The sequence below is a fragment of the Lemur catta genome, chromosome 9 (genome assembly GCF_020740605.2).
Source record: "Lemur catta isolate mLemCat1 chromosome 9, mLemCat1.pri, whole genome shotgun sequence".
Classification (NCBI taxonomy): Eukaryota; Metazoa; Chordata; class Mammalia; order Primates; family Lemuridae; genus Lemur; species Lemur catta.
In genome coordinates this window covers 14,471,502-14,492,641 of record NC_059136.1, presented here as the reverse complement: position 1 = coordinate 14,492,641, position 21,140 = coordinate 14,471,502, and the positions used below count along the sequence as shown (strand labels likewise).

The window sequence follows — 21,140 nt, the reverse complement described above, 5'->3', positions numbered from 1 at the left end:
GACTGCAGAGGCATCATCATAGCTCACTGCAACTTCAAACACCTAGGCTCAAGAGATATCCTCTGCCTCAGCTTCCTGAATAGCTAGAACTACAGGTACATGCCACCATGCCTGGCTAATTTTTCTTATTTTTTGTAGAGGCAGATTCTCATTCTTGCTCAGGCTGGTCTCAAACTCCTGACCTCAAGCAATCTTCCCACCTCTGCCTCCCAAAGTGCTAGGATTATAGGCGTTAACCACCATGCCCGGCCCACTTTCATAATTTCTGGTGAAAAGTTAGCCATTACTCTAATTTTTGTCCCCTCATATACAATGTGTCATTTTTCTTTGACTACTTTCAAGACTTTAACTTCAGCCTTTTTCTCTTTTTTATACAGTTGACTATGATGTGTCTATGTCTTAGTCCATTTGTACTGCTATAAAAAAAATTACATGAAACTGGGTAATTTATAAATGATAGAAATTTATTTCTCACAGTTCCAGAGGCTGGGAAGTCCAAGATCAAGTTGCTGGCACTAATCCATTCATGAGGGCAGATCCCTCATGCTTAATCTCTTCCTAGAAAGGCCTCACCTCTTAATTCTGCCACAATGGGGATTCAGTTTCAACATGAATTTTGGAGGGGGCACACATTCAAACCAGAGCAGTATAGGAGTGGTTTTTGTTTCTTCTTCTTTTTTTTTTTATTGTTTTTGGGGTTTATTGAGCTTCTTGAATCTGTAAATTATTATTGTCTACCAAATTTGGGAAGTTTTTGACCAAACATTCAAATATTTTTTATACCACTTGCTCTGTTCTTTTTCTGGGATTCCAGTTATATGTATGTTGGGTGCTTCATATTGTCTTACAGGTCTCTGAAATTTTATTTTTCTTTAAACATTTTTCTCTCTCCTTTGGTTAGATAATTTCTCTTGATCTACATTCAGGTTCATTTGCCATTTATAATCTGTTGCCCAGCCTATTGAAAAATTTAGTTTATTGTACTTTTCAGCTCTAGAATTTATATTGTGTATATAGTTTTCATTTCTTTGTAGAGATTCTCTATATATTTATTCATTGAACACAAATTTTCTTTAATTCTTTCAATTATTTTATTTTAATTCCTTGAACACATTTGTAAAGCTCGTGTGAAGTCCTTATCTGCTAATATCTGGGCCTATCTGAAATCACTTATATTGACCATCTTTTTTTCCTGAGTATGGGTCATATCTTCCTGTTTCTTTGCACATTTAGTAATTTTTGGTTGAAAACCAATTGTTGCAAGTATATGGCAGCAACTGAGTTCCTTTGTGTTTTCTGAGGATTGTTGGATTTTTATTCTAGCAGGCAATTAACTGGCCTGGATTCAAACTGCAAACTTTGTCTCCCTTGTGATACGCAGCTGTTGACATCTGTTTTTATGGCTTCCCGTGGCTGCTTCTTTAGCATGGCCCTGTACAGCTCTTCCCTGTGCCTGCAGAATTGGTGGTCAGACAAAGATTTGGACATGGATGTGGCTTACCCTCTCTAGAGTTTCCTTGTTTCTGCCAGTTTTGAACTCTGTACTCTGACCATTTGGGTTCAGAGTTTTGCCACTAGAACTTCCCACGCTGAGGAATGTCTTTGGTTAAGGGAAGTGTCAAATTCACAGATCTGATCCTGTGTAGTACCATCTTTCAAGAGTGGCTGTCTCTCTGGTCTCTGACTTCTTTTTTGCTGGGTCCCTTGGGGTCTCCTTCACTCACATGGAGGTTAGCTATAAGCCAGGGATTTGGGAAGTTTATGTTCTGAGTTTGAGTCTCACTCATTCTGTGGTTCTCATGGTGCCAGGACTTCCTCTTTAAATTTCTGCTCCTTTCTCAGTGCTGAATTTGATATCTGACACATTTAGCTGTTAAGGCTGTGGTTTTTCACAGTAGTTTTCTGTAGCGTTGGGGGGTGGAATTATACCCTGTGGCTGGTAAGCTGCAAACTCACAAATTTTATCTATTCCAGTTACAATTTTCTGAAATTAAATTTTCCTCTGGCTTCTATCTGCTTTTGGATGCCTTGCAGTGTCTTTAAACATTTTTCTAATTTATTTTAAAAGAGTTGTTATATATGACGATTTGAGTGACCACTTCATTCCACCACCATTACCTAAGAGAGATTCTGATTAGGTATAGATCATAGAATTTCATCCCTTGCCTTCCCATCTGTTTCTGTAAGTTGAGAGCGATTTATTTTTAGATAAATTAAAAAATGCTTGCTATTAGCGGCATGCAGGTAAATTAAAACTAGTTTAGATGGTGATTAGATATATTTTATAATATTTTATTATTTTGCATATATAATTTATGAAAATTCACTAGTGAATACGTGGGGTTTAATTGACTATAGGAGGGGCTTATCATTCAGAAGTTCAGAACCATTAATGAGTTTCTGCAGTCCTGGTTCTGTTTTTGGTGCTTGTCACACTTTATGTAACGTGTTGATGCTTAGGATATGGGCACAGCACATGGCATGCTTCTCCACTTTTCAGCAGGACAATTTCTTCTCCTAAATTTAGATCCATATGATTCAGAATATCTGTTAATTTAGCTTGGGCTAGGCTGAATATATAGGTTTATATTTATAATTTCATCCTGTGAGGAAAACAAAATGTACAAATTCATGGCATAAATAGGATCACAGGGGCCAGATTTTACCTACTGAAGAGTGTACATTGTTTCTAACCATCTTAGCACATTCCTTTTTTTGTGAGCTGTGACTTTAAATCTTATTTAAAAAAATTATCATAGAGTGAAATTGACTCTTGGGGGGCTTTGAAGTTCTATGAATTTTAACCATGTATATGTATATAGTTTCATATAACCACAAACACAATAAAAGTAAAAATAGTTTCATCATTTCCCCGCCTCCCCAGAAAAAACTTTATCCCTGGCAACCACTGGTTTATTCTCCATCACTATAGTTTTGTCTTTTTAGAATATCATATAAATGGACTCATACAGTATTTAGCCTTTTGAGATTGACTTCTTTCACTCAGTATAATGCCTATGATATTCATCCAGTCAATGTGTGTATCAGTAGTTTGTGCCTCATTATTGCTGAAGTGCCCATTCAGTTTTCAAGCAAGTGGGTGCCTTTATATAGAATGAATATTTTCAGGTAGACCTCTCTTTGGACAAATATTTTGCTAATAGGCTGGTTTGAGGTTCTCCCTTTGTCTGATGGTTCTATAATTAATTACCTTTCTTATATAACATTGACACCAGTCATTTCACTATTTCATGCTGATATTCTCCCTAGATCATCATAACTAGTGAGGTTTTACTTTAACTCTCATTCTAAAATCAACAATCCACAAAACTATTAGCATTGAAGGGAAGAAAACAAGGGCAACGTTAGCCATTTCTGTTTGGAGTTTCTATAGTTTAGGAGTGTCCCAGATATCTTCATCATTTGCAATCATTCTTTTTTTTTTTTTTTGACAGAGTCTAGCTCTGTTGTACCAGGTAGAGTGCTGTGGCATCAGCTCACAGCAAACTGAAACTCCTGGGCTCAAGCAATCCTCCTGCCTCAGCCTCCTGAGTAGCTGGGAATACAGGTGCAGCTACCACGCCCAGCTAATTTTTTCTATTTTTAGTAGAGATGGAGCCTTGCTCTTGCTCAGGCTGGTCTCAAACTCCTCCCGAGCTCAAGCGATCCTCCCTCCTCGGCCTCCCAGAATGCTGGGATTACAGATGTGAGCCACCGTGCCTGGCTAGCACTCATTCTCTCTGACTAGCAACTGTGACTACTTGACTTGAATTTGGATTTTTAGAGAAGTTCTTAAAATGCTCTACAGATCCACAGCAGCTGAGAAGTCTGCCGTTAGCCTGATGGGTTTTCCTTTGTAGGTTATTTGATGCTTTTGTCTTGCTGTTTGCAGAATTTTCTCCTTCATTTTGACTTTGGCCAGGTTGATTACTATTTGTTTTGGAGATGATGTATTTGCTATGAATCTTCCCAGTGTTCAATGTCCATCTTGTATCTGTATGTCTGAGTATCTGGCGATGTCCGGGAAGTTTTCCTCAATAATTTCCTCATATAGGTTTTCCATGCTTTTAGCACTTTCTTCTTCACCCCCGGGATACCTATAATTTGAACGTTAGTTTGCTTCACATAGTCCCATATCTCTCTCAGTGATTTCTCAGACCTTTTTTATACTCTTCTCTCTTCTCTGAATGACTGGGTTATCTTGAGAGCCTTGTTTTCAAGCTCTGAGAGTCTTTGTTCTCCTTGGTTTCACCTATTGTTAAAGCTTTCAACTGCATTTTGAAATTCCCTGAATAACTCTTTCATTTCTTTAAGCCCTAGTATATCCTTTTTTATGTTGTCTAGCTCTCTTTTTCATTTTTTCATTGATTTCCTGAAATATTTTTTTTAGCTTCTTTTTGTTGGTTTTCAACTTTCTCTTCAATTCCAATCATCTTATTTGCCATCCATATTCTGAATTCCATTTATTTCATTTTGGCAATTTCCTTGTGGGTGGAGCCCGCTGCTGTAGCTCCATTGTGTTCTCTTGGGGCTGTCAAACTATTTTGTTCTTTCATGTTGCCAGGGTTCTTTTGCTGGTTTCTTGTTATCTGGCTCCTCTTCTCTCGGCTCTGGGTTAATAGGATTGCAGGGCACCTGTTTTTTCTTCTGGGGACTCTCTCGAATCAACTCCAGGAGCGATGGCTGCTCAGGGCTGGGGGTTCCTGAGTGAAGTGTTGGACCTCAGGGAGGTTCTGCAGGCCCAGCGGTAGTGGTGGGGACTCAGTAGTGGGGTCTTGGGGTCCAGGCACAACTCTGGAGTCTCGGAAGTGAAGTTGCAGGCCCAGTGGGGGCCCTGGAGCTACAGGGGCAGAGCCTCAGACTCGGGCACAGCGAGAGCTTCAGAGCTGGCTGAGCAAACCCAAGGTCATCTAGATTTTCTCCTATGTGATCTTCTAGGAGTTTTGTACATTCACATTTTTACATTTAGGTCTATGATCCATTTTGAGTTAATTTTTGTGAGGAGTGTAAGGTCTGGGCCAGGACTCATTTTCTTTTTTTTTTGCATATGGATGTCCAGTCATCCCATCGCCATTTATTGAAAAGTCTGTCCTTTCCCCATTGAAATGCTGTGGCACCTGTGTTGAAATCAAAGTATGAGAGTTTATTCCTGGACTCTCTGTTCTGTTCCATTGATCTATGTGCCTATCCTTGTGCCAGTATCACATGGTCTTCATTACCTTGACTTTATAGTAAGCTTTGAAATTGGGTAGCATGAGACTTCAACTTTGCTCTTCTTTTTCAAAACTTTGGTTAATTTAGAGACTTTGCTTTTCATATGAGTTTTAGTATTAGCTTATCAATTTCTACAAAAAAAAAAGCCTGCTGGGATTTTGATAGGGCTAACATTGAACTTGAAAATCAATTTGGGAAAAATTGCCATCTTAATAGTATTGAGTCATCCAGTCCATGAAGATGGAATTTCTTTTTATTTATTTAGATTTTCCTTATTTCTCCTCAACAATGTTTCATAGTTTTCCGTGTTCAAGGCTTGCAATTCTTTTGTTAAATATATTCTTAAGTACTTACTTATTTGTAATGTTATTGTGAATAGAATTGCATCTATATTTAATTTTAAAGCTTTTTAACATTGGAAGTCTTCACCATTAGAAGAACATTGTTCTTATCTTCTATAAATTAAAGTAGTATAATTCCAAATAAGTTGGTACTAGCATCTCAAGCACATTGAGGTTGAAATCCCAAATATTTTACGATTATTGTCTCAAGTGAATTGACATTCTTTTTTGGCCATAGATTATTTTTAAATTCATTGTTGGCATAAAATCATAATTTTTTATTTGGTTTACAATTCTTTTGGCTGGCAGTGCAGGCTGGGCTCAGTTGGGTGTGTTTCTAGTCCAGCTGGACTTGCTGTGTGCCCGTGGTGACCTGCCTGTCAGGTAGGAGGCTCTGCTTCTTGGGGCTGGCTAGATGTTGGCTGGGACTGCAGGAGTGCCTGGGCCGGATTCCTGGCCTGGGCTGGTGTTTGTGGTGTGTTGCTGGGATCTGAGAGAGAATAGAGGTGCACAGGACCCCATGGAGCCCGGGCTTAGAGTTGTCATGGTGTCTCTCTGCCTCATTCTGTTACTCAAAGAGCATCACAAGTCCAGCTCAGATTGAAGGTGAGGGGAAACTGACCCCATCTCTGTATGGGAGGAGCTTCAAAATCAGATTCAAAATCAGTGTAGATATAGGAGGGGAATAATTCCGGCCATTTTTGCAAACAAATCACTATAGTAGTGTGTATCATTGCAATTCAGTTTGGCTTATTAGAATCTGAGTATTTTTTTTTTTTTTTTTTGGAAATTAACCACTTTCTGAATCTTGGCAGGGACAAATACCATCTCTTCCCACAGGAGCTGAATATGCTACATATTCGTTTTCCCGTTCGCCTGCATCTAGGGCGCGGGAACCCGTGTAGTGGAAGGTGAGGTAGTTGGTTTCATTTGGAATTGATACTCTGGTTAGGGCGATGACAGAAGTGACTGGCTGCAAGGCCAAGTTCTCACTGCAGAAATGGCAGTTGTGCTGGTGTTGATCTTGGTTGTGATCAAGTTCAGGGTGGAAAGGTCGGGAGGGTGCCAACTGTCACCTGTTCTTGCTGTGCTCAGCACTGTCATCAGTGTTTCATGGGAAGCAGGGCCTGGTGCTGTAGTTGGACACAGGGAGCCCTTGTTATAGTTACTGAAATGATTTCCTACCCTAGAGATGATGGGTCGGGTTGGTCTCCCAGCCCACGTCCCTTGACTTCAGGTTTCACTCCTGCAGGGAGACCTCTGATGTTGCCCAGATACTGCTCTTTGGCTCCAAGGGTCTCGGGGAACCATGCCCACTGAGGAGAGGGATCTGAGGAGGCTGGTGCCTGAGCGGCCTTGCTCTGCTTAGTCTCCCAGGTTCGCTTCTCATTTCAGTCCAGTGGTGTAGTGGTTGCCCTTGTAGCAATTAATAACATGAGATTTTATAGGAAACTGATCAGTCAACTGGAGATCTGGTAGTTTGAAATGATCTGCTATTTTAGCATCAGTTTTCTAGCTTGTGAAGCTCACCTTGCTTCCAGGTGCTACCCAAGGCTCTGGCTGTGCAGGGGCCCCGCAGGGTCCTGGTGGGTCAGCAGCAAGCCCAGGGGACAGCGTGTATCCCTTGCTTTCCCTGCAGGCAGCCTATGTGGCGATGGCACCGGTGCATGTTACCTGCTGCCTGTCTTCGATACCGTGTTTGTCAGGAGGAAACACCGTCGCCAAGGCCTGGGGATGGCCATGCTGCAGGACTTCTGTGAGACGTTCCCAGAAGACGAGGCCCTAGGGATCAGTTGCCCGATTTCTCCTGCCATGTACCAAGGTAAACCCACTTGGTGTTGTGTGGAAGCATTTGGGTAACAGTGATGGATAACACGTGTGCATTCCAGGAGGTTTTTGGGGAGGGAGGTTCCGGAGAGCCCTCGTGGGCAAATGCAGGCCTTGGTACGGGGACATGCGCACGGGGTTTTCCTTCCTTCCGAGAAATCTCCCATTGCTTCAGCACAAGCCGAGACTTCATGTTTGATCACAAGAAGCTTTCCCAAGCTGAGAAATAATTGGATTTAGAAACAATCAAAGCCGAATCAACAAACTCAGAGAGGAGGTGACTCCAGACAGCTGCTGGCATGCTGCAGACTGCTGCAGGGCCTCGGAGTGCTTTTGCTCTTTCATTTGAAGCTTATGGCTCTTCACTTTGTCCTTTGACCTTGAAGCTGCAGGAGAGCCCGGGAACTGAAGGGAAGGCAGGAACCACGTGGAAAGGCAAGCTCTGAATGTGCTGAGTTTCCCAGCACCTCTTACTGCCCGAGACAGCTCCCTCCCATAATCTTTATAACGTATTTGCCAGAGGAGGATCAAAAAGCTCTGATGTTGAACGTCACACTCCAGGTCAACACGGCGGGAGATTCTGGAGAGCATCTCTTCAGGCCCCCTGGAAGCACATCCACCCTGCTTTGTGCCTTGCCTCACTTCTTGGTGTGCAGGTGCTTTTGAGTCCTTCGCCTTGAATTTCCAGTGTCCTTCTGGTGTAATAGAGTGGAGCGAAAAGTTAGGAAAGGCAAGGAGCCTTCTGTTGCTCTGAAGTCAAAATGAAAACATACTTTTCCTCAAGTGGGTTTAGTCGTTTCTTTGTATTTTCAAACTCTTAGTCTGTTATTAAACTCTGAAGAGCTTTGAATTCCTGCAAAGAGTGCTTGAGGCTTGCTGCACTGTGTAGCTCACTTTCAGGTGCTGGAGCACTCCAGGGCCCAGGTGGCCGATCTCTGCCCACGCCTGTGGCCTGCCAGACCCTCTCCATGTTCTTGCTTCAGTTCCAGAGCTCTGATTGAGTGAGTTGCCCCCCTCTCCCAGTGCAGGCTGCCTTAGGGTTTAGGATTGTCTTGCTAAGGAAGCTGAAGAGAGCCGTTTCCCCGGGGGACAGCAGGCTCCAAGGGCAGGGGCTGTCCCTTCTCTGTCTCTGCCTGCAGAGGAGGAAGATGTGAAAGTGCTGATTCTGAGGCACACTTCTTCTCTTGGGGTTTCAGCCACCCAGGTGTCCCTGTCAGGCTTAATTATTGAGTACAGTCCTGCCTTCCTACTGCACAAGAGGGGTTTCTGCCCTGGGCTCCGTGCTTCAAGCCCTCTTTCAGCTGTGTCCCTTTCCATGGGCCCAAGCGATGTGTCCACCTGTGTCCCTGCTACTCCTAAACAGGCTCAGAGTACTGGGAGCCCAGAATTCCTGCCAGTGGCTGGTGAGGGCCTGAGGGGACCTTGCTCCTGCATCTGTGCTAGTGAGGGGGGGCCACACCACCAGTTCGCACATCCCTAGAGCCCAGGGACAGCTGCTGGCGGGCTGTGGATGGAGTGTGTGTAGGGCACCCACGTGTGTGTGCAGGCCCCTTGGGGTGTCGGGGACGGGCCTGGGGTGGGAGGGAAAATGGGTGGGCTGCTGGCTGGGGGCCAGCTCAATGGTATTGCCACATTTTGGTGCAAAACTTCAAGGAGTCCAAGAATTCTAAATTTGAAACTGGCTTTCCCTGTTTTCAGGAAGCTATATTTATCCAGATAGGAGGGCAGAATGTGTCTACGATCCAGCACTTTGCTAGCTTGGTTTATACCTTTCAAATACAGGCATACCTTATTTTATCACACTTCACAGATACTGTGTTTTTTAAAAATTGAAGGTTTGTGGCAATCCTGAGTCAAGCAAGTCTTTTGGCACTATTTTTCCAAGAACATGTGCTCATTTTGTGTCTCTGTGTCACATTTTGGTAATTCTCTCAATATCTCAAACTTTTTCATCATTATTATATTCATCATGGTGATCTGCAATCGGTGATCTTTGATGTTACTATGGTAATTGTTTTGGGACGTCATAGACTGCACCCGTCTAAGACGGCTAACTTAACAGGTAAATGTGGTGTGTTCTGACTGCTCCACTGACTGGCCGTTCCCTCCATCTCTCTCCCTCTCCTTGGGCCTCCCTATTCCCTGAGACACAACAATATTGAAATTAGGCCAGTTAATAACCCTACAAAGGCCTCTAAGTGTCCAAGTGAAAGGAATAGTCGCACGTCACTCACTTTAAACAAAAAGCCAGACATAATTAAGCTTAGTGAGGGAAGACTTCGAAAGCCAAGGCAGGCTGAAAGCTGGGCCTCTTGCACCAAGCAGTTAGCCAAGTTGTGAATGCAAAGGAAAAGTTCTTGAAGGAAATTAAAAGTGCTACTGCAGTGAACACACAATAATAAGAAAGCAAAACAGCCTTATTGCTGATATGAAGGAAGTCTGAGTGGTCTGGATGGAAGATCAAACCATTCACAACATTCCCTTAAGCCAACACCTGATCCAGAGCAAGGCCCTGACTCTCTTCAATTCTTTGAAGGCTGAGAGAGGTGAGGAAGCTGCAGAAGAAAAGTTTGAAGCTAACAGAGGTTGGTTCATGAGGTTTAAGGAAAGAAACCGTCTCTGTGATACTTGCAAGGTGAAGCAGCAGGTGCTGACGTAGAAGCTGCAGCAAGTTATCCACAAGATCCAGCTAAGATCATGGATGAAGGTGACTACACTAAAAAAAAGGTTTTCAATGTAGATGAAATAGCTTTCTATTGAAAGAAGATGCCATCTAGGATTTTCATAGCTAGAGAGAAGTCAATGCCTGGCTTAAAATCTTCAAAGGACAAGCTGACTCTCTTGTTAGGGACTAATGCAACTGGTGACTTTAAGTTGAAGCCAATGGTCATTGACCATTCCAAAAATCCTAGAGTCCTCAAGAATTATGCTAAAGCTACTCTGCCTGTGCTCTAGAAATGGAAGAGCAAAGCTTGGATGACAGCACATCTGTTTATAGCATGGTTTACCAAATCTTTTAAGCCTTGTTCAGACCTACTGCTCAGAAAAAAAGATTCCTTTCAAAATGTGACTGCTCATTGACAATGCACCTAGTCAACAAGAGCTTTGATGAAGATGTACAAGGAGATGAATCTTGTTTTCATGCCTGCTGGCACAACATCCATTCTGCAGCCCATGGAGCAAGTAGTAATTTTAACTTTAAAGTTTTAGTATTTAAGAGATACATTTCATGAGGCTATAGCTACCATATATGGTGATTCCTATGACAGATCTGGACAAAGTAAATTGAAAACCTTCTGGAAAGGATTCCTCATTCTAGATGCCATTAAGAACATTTGTGACTTATGAGATGTGGTCAAAATATCCACATTGCCAGAAGTTTGGAGGAAGTTGATTCCAATCCTTATGGATGACTTTGAGGAGTTCAAGACTTCAGTGGCGGAAGTCACTGCAGATGTGGTGGAAATAGCAAGAGAACTAGAATTAGAAGTGGAATCTGAAGAGGAGACTGAATTGCTGCAATCTCATGGTCAAACCTTAATGGATGAGAAGTTGCTTCTTATGGATGAGCAAAGAAAGTGGTTTCTTGAGATGGAATCTACTCCTGGTGAAGATGCTGTGAACATTCTTGAAATGACAACAAAGGATTTAGTATATTGGATAAACTTGGTTGATAAAGCAGTAGCAGGGTTGAAGGAGACTGGCTCCAATTTTGAAAGAAGTTCTACTGTGGGTAAAATCCCATCAAACAGCATCACATGATACTGAAATCTTTTGTGAAAGGAAGTGTCAATTTATGCAACAAACTTCATTTTGTCTTATTTTAAGAAATGGCCACAGCCACCCCAACCTTCAGCAACCACCAACCACCCTGATCAGTCAGCACCATCAAGATCAAGGCAAGACCTTCCACCAGCAAAAAGATTGTGGCACAGATGATCCTTAGCATTTTTTAGCACTAAATTATTAATATTTGTTAAATTAAGGTATGTACATGCTAGAGAGGGCCCGAGGGAGTCCCCATGGGCATGGGCAGGACCAGGAGCAGCTTCCCACTCTCCTGGATTCGGGACATGCCATGTGAAAATGTTCGCCCTAGAACACGGGCATAAAAGTCTACAAGCCTTCAGGGGTCCCTGGAATCAAGAAATCTGCAGAGGATAAGCTGGAAGGTTCTGTGGGAGAGGAGGACTCAGGAGGCTTGGGAGGGAGGAGGGATGGTGCTATGGACTGGATCATGTCCCCCCAAATTCATGTGTTGAAGCCCTCAATGTGACTGTATTTGGAGATAGGGCCTTTGAAAAGATAATCAAGCTTAAATGAGGTTATAAGGGTGGGCCCCCAATCCAATATGACTCATGTCCTTAAAGGAAGAGAGAGAGAAAGCCCAGGGACTTGTGCACATGGAAATGGCATGTGAAGACACAAGAAGAAGAGGACCATTCATGAGCCAAGGAGAGAGGCCTCAGGAAAAACCAACCCTGGGACGCCTTGATCTTGGACTTCCAGCCTTCAGAACTGTGCGAAATAAATTTCTGTTGTTTAGACGGCCCAGTCTGAGGTATTTTGTGATAGCAGCCTGAGCAGACCCACACAGATGGGATGCTGACGAGGCGCACGCAGGTAAGCAGGTGAGCAGGATGCGTCCACTGTGGGCTGGAGTGCAGCAGGGGTCCGAGCAGGGGTCCGCGCAGGGAGCGAGGGGGCTGGAAGGCTGCTGCAGGAAGTACCAGAGCGGGCTGAGTCTGGGGACACCAGAGGGCTGGCCTCGTGTGAGCCAGGCTAGGGCGGAGGTCTTCCCGACTCACACATGCCTTCCTTCCTCCCAGTCTGTAGGCAGTTCCTGCTGGCCCATCCAGAGGAGCGAGGGCGCCTGTGGGAGGTGGAGCCCCCGGGGGCCTGGGGCCAGCGCGGCAACATCTGGCTCAAGGTTCAACTTCTCCAGGCAGGACTTCGAGACTGTGAGTCGGGCTGAGAACAGTGCACTTTGGTCTAGTGATTTCTAGTGTCAGTAACTGGTACAGATGAATTTACAGTGATCAACTGAGACCCACGTAGATGTTATTTCTGTTGTTGTGCACAGGAGGAGTGAGGCCTGGGTGGGGGTGGTGCCCTGTCCTCTGACCTTCCGTTGCTGAACGAAGCACACCTTCCCGCCCTCTCGCTCTACACAATCGCTCCCAATTTAGCAATTAGAAGCTTTCTGGGACCAAGGGGCTCCCCTTTTACAATTAAAATGGATTATTGAAACATAAAGAAAACCAATTTTCTCTAACTGAAGATCAGTTGAAAACATGATTTTGAATAGGTAATATGTGCACTTGGTTGAAAATCTGAAAGAGACACACACAAGGGATCACTGTGACAAGCAAGCGTCCCACCCTTCTCCTCTGGGGGGACACACACCTGCATAGACGGCAGCGCTGCATAGACGACATTCTGCCAGTTGCTGCCTTGTCCGTTTTGTCCTTTTTAACGGCAGCATAGTATGATGTCGTGTGAGTTGTGTGAACGTGTTGTTATTTGTTTCCCTGTTGACAGATGCACACGCTGTCTTCAGGTTTTGGTTAATCCAGACCGTGGCCCAGTGAGTTTGCCTGCGGAGTTCTAATGGAGGGTGTTTTCGAGGCAGGAGAACAGGGCCTTAGGTGGCCCATTTCAAGGGGAGGCAGGGGGTAGGAAGTCCTTTAAATGGCCAGGGGGGGGACTGCAGCCAGGCTTGTCTCTGGATTTCCAAGTTGCATTTTGACAGTGATCTGGGGCCCTCCTCCGCTCAGTGCTAAAGGTGAGGTCGGGCCAGGCCCGCGGCAGCTGACACCTCCGGGCTGCAGGTGCTGCCTGTGGGTGGGAGACGCGGGAGGTTCTAGCAGTTTAAATTAACTGTCCAAATTAAAGCCTTGGCTTGCCTTCCCTCCTGGAACGCGAGCTCCTGTCAGTATCAAATGCCATTTCTGCCGCCGTAGGTGGCTCGTTAGGGGGCTGATGGGCAGCGGAGGTGCCAGGCATTCTCTCCATGTGGTGACTGATTTACCTTAGGTGGTGACAGACTAGAGTGCCTTGGAGTTTATTGATGATAACAGTGATCAGTTTTGCTTTTGTGGTGCCTTTCAGCTAGAAAGCTTAATGGATCTTTACAGATACTAATGGGGTGACCAGGCACAGGGAAGGAAGGGCCCTTATGGGGCTGCGACTCTGATCCTAATGAGGCGGCTAAGTGACTTGCCCTGTGGCGTTGTGTTAGGAAGGGAAGCAAGCGCACATCCCCAGGCACCGAGCTGACCAGCTGTGTGGGTTTATGGACGCGCTTCACAGATGAGGCTGCAGCCCCCGTGCAAGGCCTTTGTGCTTGGACGCTGCAGTTCCTTGGCAGGGAGTGGAAAAAGAAAACGGATTGCGTATCGGAATGTGGAAATCGCACAGGCCGGAGGGGGTGAGCAGGGGGAGGAGGCTTCCCCCTAATTGGGAAGATGGCTTCCTCCCAGAGAATTCCACCGGGGGTTGTTTCGAGAGCTGGGAGTCGGTGTGGTCTGGTCAGAGGAAACTGAGCTGGAAGTCAGATGCCAAACCTGTCACTTTGATTCACTCTGAGATTCACCAACTCTCACTTTAAAACAGCAAATGAAGGGACTTGCACAGAGAATGTTCCAGAAGCATGCTGGAGTCCCTTGAAAGAAGAAGGGTCATCATTATAATTAGGGTATAATTAGATTACTAAAACTCTGTACTTTATAAAAAGTAACTCTAAGCCTATAGTCTTTTCACTCCCTGTACAAATCATGGCTAGGTCCCAGTTTCACCCACACGTTCTGTCTCCCCGAGGGCCCGCAGTCAGAATTTTAATTCACTTAGGGAGGTTTTCAGCCAACCAGCTTCATCTTGCAACCATTATGACAGTTAGTGCTGACATCCCAGATTTTTTCCAAATTGGTGAGTAGGGGCTTCAAATGCGGTCACAGATGAGCCCAGATGCTCTGCAGTTCCTCAGTTTCTAGTCTGTTTGTCCCTTCACGGAAATCAGCAAGCGTTAGTGGGTTAGAACTTCCCACAGGTCACCAAACTATGATTCTGGAATCTTCTCTTCCCTGGAAATCTCACTAGGCCACTTCATTTGCTCTTGGTCTTTATTTAGAGTTGCTTTCTTCACTTGTTCTGTTTTTCGAGTTCTTTCTCTTGTGTCTTCCTATAATTTTATGTGCCATAGAAATAGAACTGTAAGCAAGAAGCCCAGTGGAACCAATTGCTCACTCTAAATAAGGCATAAACATTTCAAAGGGAAATTAACTTGTGCTCCTTGCAAATGTTTTAAAATCTATTTTCGAAGCAGCCTGATTGGTGGACCAGGTCATCGAAAGTTTGCATGATCCTGGCTGTTGGTAACATCTGTGGCTTATCATGGCCCTGAAAATATTTACAGATTATTCAGACCTCTTGAGAAGAGTTTGTGGGAAATTTCTTTCTTCCTATACTCAGTTACATACGATGCCTTTGAAACTTGACCAATAGGATCGTAATTCCATCTGATGAGATTTCCCGGTCAGCCTGCACATGCCATTAGTTTCTTTACCTGAGAGAATGAAATTGAATATATCAACAGTGAAATGTTCTTTTACAAAAATGTTGCCGGAGGCAGGAAATAATGGAACATTGCTTTAAAAATTTATTTTTCCAATTTATAGGTCATAGTTTTGCTTTCTTTCTCCAGATGAACTTTTAATGGATTTAATTGTCATCTACAGGGATGATAAAAATCTTTTCTTCCATTTACATTTAATTTTTTAAACCAGAGGGATTGTACATAGGTGAAAAATTTGAGATACAAGTCTGATGCCTAGCAAGCTCCGGTTCTGCCTTTGTTTCAGCTTGTTCTGGTGAACCTTGCATTATACAGTGCAGCAGCAAGAGCAATTTTATGCTGGGAAGTGCTGAGGGCGAAACCACCACCCTGGGCTTGTTTTTTCCGGCTAGTGCTGCTCTTTGACGGGTTGTGTGGCTCCCTCTAGTGGCCATTGTGGTTGACTGCAGCCCTGGATGTTTAACCTGTGCGGTTGGTTCTCAGATACTTCACACTTGCGGTTCCAAATTAGTGCAATCACTTTAAAAGTTTTACTGAATCTTAATTGGTTAGGAATAAAATACAAGTAAATATTTGACAGCTGTTAGCATAATGTAGTGCATAACAAAAACATCAGGACAGGTGGAAAATTGATAATCAGTTATCTACTTTGTTCTCTCATTCATTCATTCATTCATCTATTCCTTCATTCATTTGATAACTGGTGACGGAGCACCCACACATGCACCAGGCACAATCCTGGGTGTTAGGGATGCAGTAGTGAAGAAGCTGACCAAGCTTCTGAACTCATCTATGAGCTAAGTGCATGGGCAACTACTGTATGATATAAAAACCCTACCTAGCAGAGAGAACTAAAGCATGCTGGTATTTTTAAGTGCTTGCAATTAAATTTTGCCAAACCACATTTTGCTAATTTATACAGTTCTGTAAATAAACTTAAAAATTTACTTACATAGATAACAACTAAATAATACATTTGTTCCTTAGTAAACAAAATGTGTTACATATGTATTTTCAGCTCAAATGCAAAACTGCATATTTTTTTCCTAGGGGTATGAACACCTCCCCCCCCCACCCAACGCACACACATACACACATGGATTTGGGGTTGGGGGGTGGAGAGACACACAGTAGGACAAGAAAATCGTTTCTTCCAAGTCGGGACTGATTTGGTAGGAGGGGCGGGAGGCAGAATTAACATTATGGCTTCTCTTGTGAGTGAGAACCCCAGTGAGCAGAGGAGGACCTAGGAATCCAACTGGAAACCCCACTGCATTGAATGCCCGAGTCATGAGAAGACTAGATCATGGTTCCAGCTTAGAAATGCTGGAGCAGAAAGCCCACTTGGCATCTCCTGACACCTGGCAGGTCTTCCTGTCCCCTGGAGAGCACTGTAGCGGGTGTCATAGTGCTGGTCGAGAGGATAGAATTGGGTGGTGGCCATCAGCAAGTTGGAAGGGGTCCCCAGTGTATTATTAACCTGTTGATTGTCCAGCCCCTTGGGTGACACCCTCATTTGTTTATCCTCTTTTCTTGCTTGGGGAGGGCAGCACACCCAGGACATTCCAAGGAGGAGGAGGGCGTGAATGGTCATGGACAGACTTCTCGGGGTGACAGACCCAGACAGTCTGCTAATGGAGAAGGCAACAAGGTATGGTGACGATGTGTCATTCATGAGCTTCTTGCTGTCCTAGTAATCCTGCTGTCTTTGCTTAGTGAAGCCACCGTCTGAACCCGTAAGGCAGTTCCTGGCCAACTCAGCTGTGGATTTCTGCGTGGTAGTGGGCTGTTGATTTACACTGGGAATATCTGGGCCGTGCAGGGAGAAGGGGTGATGTGAGGAGAAGCCTTTGTAATTAGACTTTTCATGGTTCTCTTCTCTAAGCTAGACAAACTCTAATGAAACCAAAACGAAACAGGGAACACATGGGAATTGGCTGTAACCATGCATCGTTAAGGAAATATTGAAAAATCTGAATTTCAAATTCTACCATGGACCAATGTCTTCCAAGCAGAACAAAAGCAAGACTAATTTGTCTTTTTTCCCCTCTCCCACCCTGCAAGCCCAAATTGCAAGAAAATGCATATGGTATTAAGTTTCCATATAATCCAGAGTGATTGTACAGTAGGGTCCTGGGGAAGAAGGGTTACTGAATATTTCTTGGTGGCTTGTTGTCATTCAGTCCTTCATAAGATTTTAAGTTTTCCTGAAGCCAAGCCGGGCGCTCGTCCACACAGAGTAATTGTGACAATCCTCTGGTACAGAAGGGTCTTTGCTTTTGAATCCCTAAAGATCTGATAATTATTTTAAATTCTAAAACTTAACAATTGTGCATCGTGGGGGAATACTGCTTATTTTGGAAAATAAATTGTTCTGGGATAGAAGATTTAACATCAAAGGCATAAAATAGCCCAGTAAGTGCTGGATCATTTTAGAAAGCTGCTTCCTGTCTGATATCAGCCATCTGGCAGACGAGGGCTTTCATTTTCTTTGGGTCGCCATGGAAAGACGGGCTAACTTAAGACCTGACCAGGCACTGAACAGAGAGTATTGCACTCGGCCTCTTCCGCTGACCCTTGACTTTCCTTTTAAGCTTTGAAGGCTTTTTAGAGGCAGTAGAGGTGTCTGGTGTCTTGTAACGCCATGGGTGTGTATCTGGGGACGTCTGCACACTAGAGCACAGAGCACCCAACTTTTAAACTAGCCCTTCCTTGCCCTGCTCTTCCTCCAGTCACCCCGAGCTGAGCTGTCCTTCAGTTCTGTTCAGTAAATATGCACTCTTATGTTCAAAACATGGTTTGCATGTGGCTGGCCAGGGGCGTTTGAACCCGGCTTATCTGTTCTGAATCTCAGCATGGACAAGCCAGCCAGGACACCTGCAGGCCCTGAATTCCAGCCCCGGACGGTCTGGGATGACCCGTTACGTTACAGTGCTTAATTGGAATGCCTTGCGAATTCTTTTCTGACTTCAGGAGAGGACCCGTGGAGAAGAACTGGAAAGCACAAAGAATGATGGAGATTGTGGAGTGAAAGAGGAGGAAGCCAGGCTGCTGGAGAGACCCTGTGGGACTGAGCTGGCAGCGCAGGAAGCCAAGAGGACAGTGGCCGTGGCAGGGCTGGCGGGGGAGCCATGGCGGAAGCTCCCACGGCCCAGTTCCTGACTCCTCCAGACACCCATGTGGGCCGGGCTGGGCTCCCGGCACTGGTGTGTGTCCAGGAGCTGGCCTCCTGTCCTTGCTGTGCCTTCCTTGTAATCTCTGAGGAGACAGTGACCACATTGGCTCCACCTACCTCAGGCCTGTTATGTGGGCTCAGGTTCTAGAATGCCTGAGAATGTTCTATGTTAAGCATGAAATGCTATATAGGATTGAGGAGTTATTTTCTCAAGTTACTTCTTGGCAGTTCCAAAAGATTTCAGAAACTCATTCAAAGCCTGGTAGAGTTTCTGTTCTCTAGAAAGAATTGGTGCAACTGTACCGGACCCACAGGAATGTTTTCCTGAATATACCTCTTTCCTTATACAAGTGTAACAAGCTCAGGGAGGGGCCGTGCCCGTCTGATCCAGGCTGCAGAAACCCGGTTTAGGTTGGTGCACGCCAGCCCTGGCGTTACTGTGTGAACACAGACACCAAAGAGGTTTCCGGGGAGACACATTCCTTTTCCAGGGAAGCTTCAGCCCTCAGAAGCCCCCTGAGGGCAGGGGCCGGGGCTGGCTGGTTCCCACCGCAGCCCTTGAGCTCAGAGCTGGCTCCAGCCATCACCTAATTCAGATGGGAATCCACCGCATGAGAATTTGGGCTGATGGCCCTTCTAGCATATTGGTGGCCTCAAACAGAAAGGTGTGTGGTAGGAAAAGTAACTGAAAATGACAGCCTGGCTCGGATGTGACATTGGCTTCCCCCTTCTCAAATACCCTTGAAGGGCTGCTTGGTGGCATGTGCTCAGCCGCTCTGGGGATGCAGAGCGCAGCCGGGGACCCCACCCCAGGCCGCCTGCCCTCCACAAGGGTGAGGCACAAGTCCAGGCTGCTTCGTGGGGCCCCAGAGCCTGCTCCCCGAGAGCTGGGGCGGTGCTTTCTCTGCGTTGGGGCCCAGCCTCGCCGACGTGCATTAGGATTTTTCCCAGAGAAAGCTGGTCAGGCCCTCTTGAAGCAGACAGCATACGTCCCAGCCCCTGGTTTTAGGCAGATGCAAATCTGATCACATCAGGACAGCCACTTCAATCCCCTCTATGGCTTGTCACAGTGGGCACAGCTGACTGCCCTTGTCATACTCCAGCTGTGGGGTCGGCCCATGCCTGCCTGGCTGCCCCTTGTATTCCCAGTGCCAGCATAGGGCTGTCCCTCAGTAGCTGTGGGGACTGGAGGGTGGGGGTCATCTCGGGACTGGGGGGGTCACATCTCCCTTCTATTCTTTTGTGGCTGGATTCTGGAGAGGAATAGGCTTTTACCTTTTTAGGCATGTAATAAAGTCATTCTTGTGGCCTGGGGCCTAGAGTCTCAGGGTGGTGAGTAGACACCAGAAGCCCCAAATTCTGGGAATACACCTGCTGTTCCCCTGTGTAGTCAGAGGACACATGCGGCAGGACCTCTGTTACTTATTAATCCATGCACCCAGCGCTCTGTCCATCTGTTTATCCATACTCCCTCCATCCATCTCCCCTCCCTCCCTCTTTCCTTTCTTCCACTCATCTCCCCAACTATTTACCTCTCAATCTATACATCTCCTCAGTGATTCATATCTCCATTCATCCATCATCCATCCATTGACCTGCCCTCCCTCCCTTCCTCACCTTTCTTCCTTCCATTTATCTCCCCATCTATCTCTCCATCTATCCATCCATCCATCCATCCATCCATCCATCCATCTGTCCATCTGTCTGTTCATCCATCTATCTGTCCGTCTGTCTTTTTTCCATCTATCCATCCATCTATCTGTCCTCCGTCCATCCATCCATCCATCCACCTATCTATCCCGCCATCCATCCTGTTGGACACAAACATTCAGCGTGCTTTCTCAGGGACAAGCTCTATGCCAGGCACTGGGGATATAAGTGAGGTGTGGTTATTGGCTTCTAGGAGACTCTGTTCTCTCCGTAGGGGTTTCTTCTGGAATGTTCTATTGGAGTTTTTATCTCTCTTACTCCCATTACAAGGAGGGAAAGGTTCAATGGAATAGAAATAGAGTTTAGAACTCCATGCAGAGACGCTGTGAAGCCCTCCGTGCCCCTTACACATGGGCTGTCTGCGAAGGAGGCACAGACCATAAAAGTGAAGTCAGGTCTGCAGCCAAGAGGGTGCTGTCTGTGCTTGTCAGACATGACCTTTACCATGTGATGTAGGTGCTGTGAACATTGTGCTCTTTCAGGTGAATGGTTGGTGTCTTGTGTTTACGTGCAGAAGTGTCTCAGGGGTTTGATGAAGTTACTATTCAATAAAAGAAGCCTCTCAGGGAAGAAAAACTGATGTGTTGAGGGCTTCATTTAAGGACATATAAACTGACCTCACAGAGTTAGGAGATGCCCTGGCGCTCTGGGCACGCCCTTCCCAGCGCGGCGTGGTCTGTGTCGGCTCTGAGCTGTGAGCAGGGGCCCCTTCCATGCAGTGTGGTTAGGGACTGTCTGTAACGCTTGCGTTTGCATGTGTTGCTGTTTTTATTAAATCATTTTTTGTTTATTATTCAGTTTGTCTATGTTCCTGCCTCTTGTTTTTTAGCACCTCTATTGAGGTATAATTTACCCACCATAAAGTTCACTCATTTAAAGTCCATAATTCAGTGATTGTTAGTATATTTACAGAGCTGTGCAATCGCCACCACCATCAGCACCCCCGAAAGAAACCCTGTGCCCGTTAGCAGTCTCTCCCTTTCCCCTCGGCCCCCACCCCCACCCTCAGCAGCCACTAATTGCAGTCTCCCTCCACAGCCCTGCCTCTGCTGGCCATGTCACATAGGCGGGATCATACAACAGGGGTCCCCGCAGCTGGCTTCTTTCACTCCGCACACTGAGGTCCATCCACGTTGCAGCATGTATCGTCAGTATTTCTTTCCTTTTTATTGCTGAATAATATTCCATGGGATGGATGTACATACAGCATTTTATTTAGGCTTTCATCAGTTGATATACTTTTGGATTGATTCCAGTGTTTGGTAGTTATCGATAATACTGTTATGAATATATACATATA

At 45.3% G+C, this 21,140-nt stretch overlaps 1 protein-coding gene across 2 annotated transcripts in view; it reads left to right on the top strand.

Annotated features, from left to right (window-relative positions):
• Nucleotides 1–19,775, top strand: part of LOC123644507 (protein FAM169B-like) — a 74,221-nt gene extending 54,446 nt beyond the window's left edge. For both annotated transcript variants that reach the window (XM_045560636.1, XM_045560634.1), the window contains exons 6-9: nucleotides 7,195–7,377; nucleotides 12,212–12,343; nucleotides 16,506–16,606; nucleotides 17,929–19,775. In XM_045560636.1, coding sequence (XP_045416592.1) covers nucleotides 7,195–7,377; nucleotides 12,212–12,343; nucleotides 16,506–16,606; nucleotides 17,929–18,117 — 605 coding nt within the window. In that variant the 3' untranslated portion in view covers nucleotides 18,118–19,775. The remainder of the gene's footprint in view (nucleotides 1–7,194; nucleotides 7,378–12,211; nucleotides 12,344–16,505; nucleotides 16,607–17,928) is intronic.
• The last annotated feature ends 1,365 nt before the right edge of the window (nucleotides 19,776–21,140 follow it).